We start from the raw sequence: 11,300 nt of genomic DNA, 5'->3' as shown, positions 1-11,300 counted from the left end.
TGTCACTAACCACTGTGTGTAGGGAGCTTCCTGCAGGGGGCTGTGGGTAGTGGGCAGGGCTGTGATGGCCTTCTCTATAATGCCCAACACTGCTTCCAAGAGGACAAGGACCAAACCAGGCTGGGCATTGCTTCAACACTGCTGGAAACTCTGCTACTGATTGACAAGTGTTGGAGGGGCAAGTCATCCCTTGGGTGAGGGGAAGGGCCAGTGGAGCAGAAAGCCTCACAGGGGACTCATCTGACACCTCTTGAACTTATGTCCAGTGACAATCTGCTGAAGTGACATGTAGCCTCTGAGAATATGCTGAGTGGGAGAGATGGACACTGCGCCATGGAGTATTGTGTTCAGTTTTGGTCTCCTAATTTGAGGAAGGACATCCTTGTGATTGAGGCAGTGCAGCGTAGGTTCACAAGATTGATCCCTGGGATTGCGGGACTGTCATATGAGGAAAGATTGAAAAGACTAGGCTTGTGTTCACTGGAGTTTAGACGGATGAGGAGGATCTTATAGAAACATATAATTTTTTAATTATTTTAAATTATAAAATACAAGAAATCTTACTACCCTACGTTGATGAAGTTGTGTGGCACAGTGGCGCAGCTGGTAGAGTTGCTACATCACAGTGCCAGAGACCTGGGTTCGATACAGACCTCGGGTGCTGTCTGTGTGTGTGGAGTTTGCACGTCCTCCTTGTGACCTTGAGGGGTTTCTCTGGGTGTTCTGGTTTCCACCCACACTCATGGTGATGTGCGAGTTTGTAGGTGAATTGTCTTTTGTGCCAATTGTCCCGAGTGTGTAGGGGATGGAAGAGAAAGTGGGATAATATAGAACTAGTGTGAAGGTGATTAATGTCGGTGTGGACTCGGTGGGCTGCAGGATATGTTTCCATACTGTATCTGTGAACTATACTAGAACGAATGTCCATTCTTCCAATGTGGGATGAGATGAACATGTGTCTGCTTTGTTTCCTCAGACTATGTGGAGGAAGCATTGGCATGAAGACAGGTTCTTTGGTTATCAGTTCCTGAACGGATCGAACCCCATTACTCATCAAACAGTGTAAAGAGATTCCAGAAAAGTTCCCCGTTACAGAGCAAATGGTCGGCCCCTTTCTTGGGCCAAATACCAGTCTGCAGCAGGAAGTCCAGGTCAGTCACAACATGGCTCCGAACATCAGCGCGTACTTGGAGTACAAGCTCCGACGTTCCAGAGAAAACCAATCCTCGTCTATCCAACCTCTCCCTTGCACCTAAAACACTCTAATCCCGGCAACATTCCAGTGAACCCCCTCTGCACCCTCTCCAAAGCCTCCACATCTTTCCGGTAATGGGGTGACCAGAATTGCACGCAATACTCCAAATGCCTTCTCTGAATAAATGTCCTCTCTGAAGAAACCCGTTCTGAATCCATACGACCAAGTCATGCCTCTCATAATTTTATATACTTCTATCAAATCTCCCCTCAACCTCTGATGTTCAAGAGAAAACAATCTAAGTCAATCCAACCCCTAGTTAATCAAGAAATGTGCTAGTACTAATTAACTCAGCAGTCATTAACAAGATCATTTAGCAGCAGCATTTTAGGAACAAGACTGCATCCATCCTGGCTTTCTGTTGGATGTGAAACTTGCTTGCTGATACAGTCCACCAGTTATTTTCACATGTCTGGTCCTGTTCTCATTACAGAAAGGGAATATATACCTTGTTGACTACGAGATTCTGGATGGAATTAAAGCCAATTCGGAAGCTGGCCACAAATATCTTGGAGCACCAATGTGTCTTCTGTACGTGAATCCAATAAACGATCTACTCCCCATTGCCATCCAGGTACAGTCTCTTCCATCCTCACCAGCCCTGCTCCTGCATCCTTCAGCTGTTTTCTCTCTCTTCCTCCAGGGCTATTCTCAAAGTAACACCACTCTCACCTCTGCTGGTGAAGTTCTTTGGGCTTTGCATGTCTGAGACTTTCTTCTTCTGCCTTTCTCTGAATTGATCAATTCTAGGCCTCTATGGAGTCATCCAATGTGGAAACAGGTCCTTGGGCCCAACTTGCTCACACCGACCCACATGCCCCATCTACACTAGTCCTACCTGCCTGTGTTTGGCCCATATCCCTCTAAATCTATCCTATTCATGCACCTGTCTACATGTTTCTTAAACGTTGCAATAGTTCCTGCCTTAACTACCTTCGGCAACTCGGTCTATACACCTTTCATCCTTTGTGTAAAAAAGTTACCCCTCGGGTTCCTATAAAATCTTTCCCCCCTCACCTTAAGCCTACGCTGTCTGTGGCAATGAATTTCACAGATTCACCACCCATTGACTAATTAATGTTTTCCTCATCTCCGTTCTAAAGGTACGTCCTTTCATTCTGAGGCTGTGCCCTCTGGCTAAAGAAATTCCTCCTCATGCCACTGTCCTCAGTTTAGTTCAGTTTAGTTTAGTTTAGTTTAGTTTAGTTTAGTTTAGTTTAGAGATACAGCGTGGAAACAGACTTGGGTCTCTGGCGCTGTCAGGCAGCATCTCTACCGCTTTGTCACCTCTGCTCTCTGCTGTCATGTCACACTCATGTCATTCTTCTTGGCTTGGGTTTACTGCAAGAGTCACCTGTGAATTGTGTTATTAACAGAACACCCAGCACCCTGGGCCGGAGTGCCCGATATTTCTCCCGAGCGACAGCAAGCCGGATTGGAGTCTGGCCAAGATGTGGGTCCGCAACTCTGATGTACAGGTTCACCAGCTGGTCTCACACTTGCTCAGGACACACCTGTTTGGTGAAATCTTTGGCATCGCAACTTTACGCAGGCTGGCAAGTGCACACCCGATATTCAAGGTACTCCCAGGTCAACTAGCAGTGACCTTCTGAACAAAGCAGAGCTGTGGAGCAGTTGGTACAGAGAGCTATGGGCTTTGCCCCACTATGACGGTGAAGTTAACCTTCTCCACTCAAGCCACGGTCAATGTTCTTCCAATGTTTACAGCAGTTGTAGTCCAGAGTGAAGATTTGAATGTGGATCGTGCAGCACTGACACAGGCCCTTCAGCCCATCATATCTGTGCCGACCATGATGCCAATCTAGTCAATGCCCTCTGCCCTCACAAGGTCCATATCCCCCCCCCCCCATTCCCTGCATGACCGTGTGCCTGTCTAAGTGAACAGCAGAGCACATGAACAGGCCCTTCAGCCCAACACATCTGTGCTGTCCATGATGCCAGTCTTTGCCTGTACCAGGTCCATATACACCATACACCCCCCCCCCCCCCCCATTCCCTGCCTGAACATGTGGCTATCTAAATGACCAGTGCAGGAAAAGGCCCTGAAACCCACAATGTCTGTGCCAAACATGATGCCCAGACAAAATCTTATCTGCCTGCACATGATCCATATCCCTCCATTCCCTGCACTTCTATGAGCATATCTAAAAGTCTCTTAAAAACACTTTTGTATCTGCCGGCATCACCATCCTGGCAGCGCATCCCAGGCACCCACTGCCCCGCACAACTCCTTTCAACATTGGCCTCTCGCCTTCTTGCTTTGCCCTCTAGGATTTGATATTTCCACCTTGGGAAAAGGATGCTGAGTAAATAAAGCCTTTCACAATTTTACAAAAACATCCATCAGCACTTTTACATTTATTAATAAATAAATTAACATCTAGAATTACAAATGTTATATATCGAGGTACAGTCTTTGGTTTGTATGCGATCCAATCAGTTCAGATTTAAACAAAACATGAAAATCATCAAGTCAAACTCAAGAACAATGGCTGGAGCAAAGGGGAAGAAAATATTCTGATCTCTCCAATGAGAACTCTTGGTGTGGGGGGGGGGGAGAGTGTTTACCTTCCTTACAAACTGGAGAATGTAAAGGATCAAGCAAGCACCCTCCACCATGTTCCCCTCCCTTATTCCCCCATTCCCCCTCCCTCTACATGTCCTCACAATCCACCCCTCCCCCCTCATCCTTCATCAGAACGACTCTTGCACACGTCTGTGTGACGTCTCCACCAGTGGCAGAGTGTTCGCTCCCTCCGTCCCAGGCCCAGCGAGTGCACACTGGAGCACTTCACTTAATGGGGCCGGTTTGGGACGGCACTTCTCCCCTGTGTCCGTCCCTCTCAACGCGAAGCTTAACTGACTGGCGGTGAAGGACACAAAGTGCTGGAGTAACTCAGTGCCTTTAGGCAGCATCTCTGGAGGAACCTAGGTTGGTGACGTTTCACAGAGTGCTGGAGTAACTCAGCGGGTCAGGCAGCATCTCTGGAGTAACATTGATAGGGACAGCTCCACAGTGCTGAGGCCAGGCGCCAAATCTAAGACACCTCCATATACCCACCCCTTGACCGTGACCCATAGATGGCCCCAACACCAAGCCGTTATCTCCCAGACATCGACAATCTCATTGCCTCTGGCGATCTCCCCTCCACAGCCACCAACCTCATTGTTCCACAGACTCGCAAGGCCCACTTCTATTTCCTCCCCAAAATCTACAAGCAGGACTGCCATTGGCAGACGCATTGTCTCTGCCTGCTCTTTCCCCCACGGAGCTCATCTCCTTGATTCCAACCTATCTCCCCTCCCCAACCCCTTGTCCAGTCCCCTCCCACCTACATCCGAGGAGCTTCACACACCCTTCAACACTTTAATTGACGGTGAAGTTTATCTTTATCTTGCATAAAGTTGCTCAAAGTTACTTCAAACTTTTCACATTTCAGCTTTTGATGCCGCATGTGAAATATACGTTTCACATCAATATTGCAGCGAGGGATCTCCTTATCTCCAAAGGTGGCATCTTTGATCAGGTGAGCCTGATATTCCATATTTTTATTTGAAGTATTTAGGATATATTGGCTGTTCATAAATCCTTATTTCTCAGTCAGAGACTTGTCAAATGATACGACACAAAACAATCCTTTGACACAAGGAAGCACAGAATCTGGTCCACATAAAAAGACACAAAGTGCTGAAGTAACTCAGAGATCAAGCAGCATCTGCGGAGAACATGGAGATGTGACGTTTTGGGTCGTGACCCTTCTTCAGACTGATTGTGGTTTGAGGGGAGAGAGTTGGAAGAGAGGAGAGGGCAGGACAAAGCTTGGGTGAGGGTTTTTTATTAATTGGCAGATAGTTGAACAGAGATGAAAAGGCAGAAGGTGTGAAATTTCAAAGAGGATTGGAGTTGCGCATTGTAAAGTTAGAGGAATGAATGTATGTGGAAACAGAGGGGGTAAGACTCGTGAGAGCAGGTGGGGCCCGGGGGGTAGGGGATACGAGTGTGGTCTACATAAGACCATCAGATGTAGGTGCAGATTTGGGCTGTTTGGCCCGTTGAATGAATTACCCCCACACTTTTATAATGGCCGATCTGTCTTTGTCTTTCTCTCTCAACCCCATTCTCCTGCCTCTCACCGTAACCGTTGACACCCTTACCAATGAAGAATCCGTCAATCACCGCTTCAAAAATACTAAATGACATGGCCTTCCGAGTCTGTGGCAATGAATTTACGTTAACAGCCGACACGGATCAAATAGCATACTGCAGACATCGAGTTAAAGTTAATTTGACAGTCAGTTGGTCTTTGTTTGTGTAATGTTCATGGAATTTTCTTGAGTGTGTTGAGTAGTCTGATGGCCTGAGGGAAAAAGCTGTTTTTGAATCTGGTGGTTTTGCTCCGCATGCTGCGGTAGAGCTTGCCGGATGGTAGGAGGGTGAACAGTTTGTGTGCTGGGTGGGTGGTGTCTTTGATGATATTGGTTGCTCTCTTGCGACAGCGAGATGGTATAAGTCCTGGATTGCTGGTTGGGGTGATCTGGTGATCTTCTCCGCTGTCCTCACCACTCTCTGTAGGGGATATATAAGTATGATGACAGGGCACTCCTGGCACTATTGATGGCACTATAGCTCAACCCTTCATCAAAATATAGCGTTGACAGAAATTCTAGCACATCTGAGATCATCATCATCATCCTTTATTGTCATCATGCAAAGCAACAAATTTTACAGTGCAAAATGAAAAGACGTTTCTCAGGGAATATCGGAGCATCGCACATAAAGACTTAAACATTTCACATCTAAATAAAAACAATCCACTTCCTGATAAAAACAGTACGAATAGTTTAAAAAAATGTGCAGGTAAAAAGCAACATTAAAATACAATTTTAAAAAAGTCATAAAATGTCCAGGGCAGCTGATTTAAGTGACCTGAGCCAGTGCCAGAGTTATTACTCCGTGCCAGTAATTAAATTGTCAGTGCAAAAGCAGCAGAATCAGGTGGAGTGACTGTTTAGCAGCCTCACAGCTTGTGGCAGGAAGCTGTTTAGCAGTCTGGTTGTCCGGGCTTCTTGGTTCTTGGTAACTTGGTCCTCCAAAATATTCCAACTGGAATTTAAACTGGAGGTGGTGAAGGGAGGGGTTAAGCCAGAAAGGGTTATTGGGAAGAAAGTGCTACTTTAAATTTAGTTGCATCTGGCTGGGCAACCGTGGTTTGGTGGAGATTATTCCATGCTTTAATAATGCGTGGGAAGAACGAATTGCTGTACACATCTGTCTTTGTGGCTGGGATCACAAATTGGATCGAATGCCCTCGTCTGCTCCTAATTGATTTGGGTTTGGTGTAGGTCTTGTGATCTATGTCTAGCTGACCATTTAACATTTTGTAAAAACAGGTCAAACGGTGAGCTTCACGTCTGTCTTGGAGAGGGTTCCACCCCAGAGAATTCAGAAGTTTGGTGACACTCGCTTCTCTCTCATAGGTGTTTCGTAGCTTCGATGCTACGGTATCTCTTGCCTGATGGCAGGAGATCTAGATGTGTGTGGAGTGGGTGCAATCTGTCCTTTGCTATGCTCAGTGCCTTTTTCAGACAGCGGCTCTGGAACAGTTCTTGTACCGAGGGTAAAGGAGACGCCAATGATCCTCTCTGCTCCCCTCACTATCCTCTGCAGAGACTTCCTGTCTGAGCAGTTACAGTTGGAGTACCACGTGTTCATGCAGTACGTGAGTACAGACTCCACCGTGCCCCTGTAAAAAGTCCTGAGGATGTTGGTGGGAAGTGCGACCTGTTTAAGTTTCCTCAGGTAGTGCAGTCGCTGATGGGCCCGTTTGACAATCCCAGTGTTGTTCCTGGACCAGGTGAGACTGTCTGTAATTTTCACTCCGAGGAACTTTATGTTCTCCACTCTCTCCACCGTGGTGCCACTGATGTTGAGGGGTGTGTGTTTTGGCTGCGACCTCCTGAAGTCGACAATCATCTCCTTTGTTTTTTCTACGTTTAATTCTAGATTGTTGTTGCCGCACCAGTCCACTAGTTGTTTCACTTCCTCCCTGTACATTGATTCGTCATCTCCAATGATGAGTCCCACCACTGTGGTGTCATCTGCAAATTTTATAATCCTGTTGTCCCTGAATCTGGCAGCACAGTCATGTGTGAGCAATGTGAACAACAGCGTGCTGAGCACACAACCTTGAGGGGAGCCGGTGCTCAGCGTGATCGAGCCTGAGGTATTCTTGCCAACACGGACTGACTGCGGTCTCTGTGTCAGAAAGTCCAAGATCCAGTGACACAGGGCGGTGTTAAAGCCCAGCAGGATTAGTTTCTCCACAAGTCTCTGTGGGATGATATTGTTAAAGGCTGAGCTGAAGTCAATGTACAGGATTCTGGCGTAGGTGTTTTTGTTTTCCAGATGAGTGTGCACTGTGTACAGCATAGTGGAGATGGCATCTTCTGTAGAACGTTTGGGGCGATAGGCGAACTGGAGGGGGTCTAACGATGAGGGGAGGCTGGCAGTAATGTGAGGTTTAACCAGGCGTTCAAATCACTTCATTACTATGGGGATTAGGGCAGTAATCATTTAGGCAGGCCACAACTGATTTCTTTGCTATTGGGATTATTGTGGAAGTTATGTAATGTTCCCCCATAAGCAGAACACCTCCCATTTCCTGACATGAGAGATGTACTGTTTTTGGTACTATCCCTCCAGGCCGCAGTGATCACATCCACGGTATGATCGGATAGTCCAAGCCCCAGGTATGGCCTCCTCAGAATCTGCAAATTAACAGATCAATATGGTCATGTAAAGGATGTTGATCCCCAGTTACAGGGTGCACCAGTAGGTCACTATGTTTCGGAACAGCCATAAGAGGCTGTGTTATTATCTCCAAAACAAGTGAGAACCATGACTGTGTAGGCCAGTCGGGTACCACCAAAACTCCTGAGGCTGAGTCCTGCTTGATCTTGAGCAAGCACCGACTGATGAGGCAAAATGGGGAAATGCATATAAAAACATTCCACCCCAGTGTAGTGAGAATGCATGTACCGCGACTGCCCCTAGGTCTGGATCCCATGAAACATACTTGGGTAACTGGTGATTAATTCTGGATGCAAACAAATCAATATCTGGCATCCCATACCGGACAACAATATCATAATTCAACATCATGATTCAACATCCATTCTGTGTTGTCATAGAAAAATAAAACATAGAAAATAGGTGCAGGAGTAGAGGCCATTCGGCCGTTCGAGCCTGCGCCACCATTCAATATGATCATGGCTGATCATCCAACTCAGTATCCTGTACCTGCCTTCTCTCCATACCACCTGATCCATTTAGCCACAAGGGAAACATCTAACTCCCTCTTAAATATAGCCAATGAACTGGTCTCAACTAACTTCTGTGGCATTGAATTTGCGTGACCTGGTGTCTGCCACCATGTTGAATCTACCTGGTAGGTAGATAGCTGAAACCCAAATGTTTCTTGTAATACACCAATGCCAAATAAGATTAGCCAATCTATCACAAGATTCCGACTTGATTCCACCCATGTGATTAACATAGGCCACTGCCGTAGTGTTGTCAATCTGAAGCTGAACATGCAAGTGACGCATAGTAGTACAATAAGCTTTAAGCCCATAAAATGCCTCATGCATATTCCAACTGTCTCCACAGCTAGAGATGGTATCAGTAGCACCCCATCCTAGGGCACTAACATCAGTCTGTAAGACTACTGAAGGTTCCTCAATCAGAACTTTGCTGGAGCAACTCGAGATGTTCATTATCCACCACTGCACTTCAGCAATGGCTTCAGCTGGTAATTGCATGGGCCTGTCGAAATGACCTGCATGTATCCTGAGTGCCTTCTCCTTTGCACGTTGTAAATGTTGGTAATGCAAAGGTACAAACTGTGCAGCTGGAAAGGCAGCCACTAATTTGCCAATCAAGCTGCCCACATGTCTAATTGAAGGTTGTTGCTCCACCATGAGCTTGTTACAACCTTCAATTAAATCTAATCTCTTGCCCCTGGGCAGAGTCACTGACATGTGAGTTGAGTTAACAGTGAATCCCAAATAATCAATAACTCTAACTGGTATCAATTTGGATTTAACTGGATGAATGAGAAACCCCAATTTCTGAAACATGAGTTTAACAACTGAAACAGATAATTCAGCTGTTTTCCGAGTCTTTCCTATGATTAAGATATCATCCAAATAAGCCATTACAATATGACCCTGCTCCCAGAGAAGCCGCAGTACTGGTTTTAACAGTTTTGTAAATAATCTAGGGGTCGAGGTTTAGCCATTAGGCAGTGCTTTAAATTGTCATCATTGCCTCATCCAGCTAAATTTCAAATATCTTTAAGATCTATACATGCTATATAACATCCTCTGGAAATCAGTTGTGTGGCAGTAACAAAGGTTTCCATTTTGAAATGTTTATACTGCACAAAGGGGTTAAGGTTCGTCAAGTCAACGATGATTCGACATTCCTTATCCTTTTTTGATCTAGGAAAAATATTAGACATGAATTGGTGAGGTTGATAAACCGCCTTCTCAATTACACCTTTTTTGTATAATTTTTCAATTTCAGCTTGTACCTCCAAATTCTCTTTTTGTGGGGAAAATGAGTGCCCGGCTTGGTGTATGCTGTGTGGGTGAACGCAAATTGAGAAGGAATTCAATTCGAAACCCTTGTATACTGCGCAGTATAAACAGATCTGATGTTATCCCATACCGTTCCTTCAGAAACAAGTGTAATCTCCCCCCAACTAGTAGGTGATTCCCACTTAATATGTTCCGACAAGGACCAGACCCACCTACCTCCATGGTTACCGGTGGAATTTTCTGCCCCCGGTTTCTGGTGGGAAAGGACATGTTCGCCCGTGCCCCTGTTGGAGTGCGCCAGTGCGCATATTTGTGAATGGTTGGCTTGGTCGTTGACGGTACCCAGTTTCAGCAAACCGTTTGTAGGGATACTGCTGGTCATTGGTGCATAGATGAGTCCGACCGTTCTTGCCTCGTCGTCCAGTTCCTTGACTCTTTTTGCGAGGTCCTCAACGAACAGCAGATTTGGTGGCTGGATATTGCTGGGTTTGCACAGAGTCGCGAACTTTGGGTTGATGGTAGGGTGGATGGCGATCTTTCTCAGACAATTTACCTCAAAGTGTGCATTGCACATGAGGGCCAGGGCATCCTGCTGTACATCGGACAGGTGCCCTCCATCCACTGACCTGGTGAACGCTGTAATGCCTGAGGCGAGCAGCTTCAGTACCCTCTGAAGCCTCATTTCCTGAGCTCAGATGCCTACGCCCATATGACCCCAGATGGCGTGGTCCACAGCCGGCACTTTGAGCAGGACACAGTTAGCCGGGGTCTCATACTTTTTGGCAGTTTCATCCATAGTAAGCTCTTGAAGCTGGTGTGAAGCCACGTAGTTTATACTTGCGGCCAACTCATCACCCAACTCTTCCTGACTCTGTTGGGATGGCAAATCTTGCTGCCAGGAATGGTACCTCTGGCTCTTGCCCTTCATCCCTTGGGGTATGCTCCACGGCTATACCCTTCAAATTTCCTTTGAACTCCTGAAAAATAATCTTGACAAATACCAGCAAGCAGTAATATCTGCCAGAAATAAATATTTCCAAAAACGCGCAAAATTCCAAGGTCTTTTTTAGCACCATCGCCTCCATCATCTGTCCTGCCACCAGCACCAGCCTAACTGGGTCCCCTGCTAAGTGCGAGGAATTTACCACATTTTTCACCAGCAAGGTAAAGAATATAAGAACAAATATTTCCCCTCCAACTTGTGGCCTGGCTGTCTCATTGGTCTGCTCTTCAAAATTAGACCGTTTCCAACCCGTTACTCTACCCTCCCTTGTAAAACTGATCACCACCATGAAACCTACTACATGCCCCCTCGACACTGTCCCCTCTGCCCTCCTAAAGGACGGCATTACAACAGCTGGTCCCAGCATCCTCGCCATCTTCAACAGTTCTCTGGCCACTGGCAGTGTACCTACCTGCTTCA

The 11,300-nt window shown here is 46.4% G+C and overlaps 1 protein-coding gene across 1 annotated transcript in view; it reads left to right on the top strand.

Annotated features, from left to right (window-relative positions):
* Nucleotides 1–748: 748 nt before the first annotated feature.
* Nucleotides 749–11,300, top strand: part of LOC116969463 (arachidonate 5-lipoxygenase-like) — a 29,064-nt gene continuing 18,512 nt past the window's right edge. The window contains 6 exon segments of the mRNA XM_033016356.1: nucleotides 749–760; nucleotides 977–1,042; nucleotides 1,044–1,151; nucleotides 1,689–1,829; nucleotides 2,632–2,835; nucleotides 4,717–4,803. Coding sequence (XP_032872247.1) covers nucleotides 749–760; nucleotides 977–1,042; nucleotides 1,044–1,151; nucleotides 1,689–1,829; nucleotides 2,632–2,835; nucleotides 4,717–4,803 — 618 coding nt within the window.

Source organism: Amblyraja radiata, unplaced genomic scaffold (assembly GCF_010909765.2).
Source record: "Amblyraja radiata isolate CabotCenter1 unplaced genomic scaffold, sAmbRad1.1.pri S47, whole genome shotgun sequence".
Lineage (NCBI taxonomy): Eukaryota > Metazoa > Chordata > Chondrichthyes > Rajiformes > Rajidae > Amblyraja > Amblyraja radiata.
The sequence above is the reverse complement of the archived record's forward strand: the minus strand, read 5'-3'. Positions and strand labels throughout refer to the sequence as shown.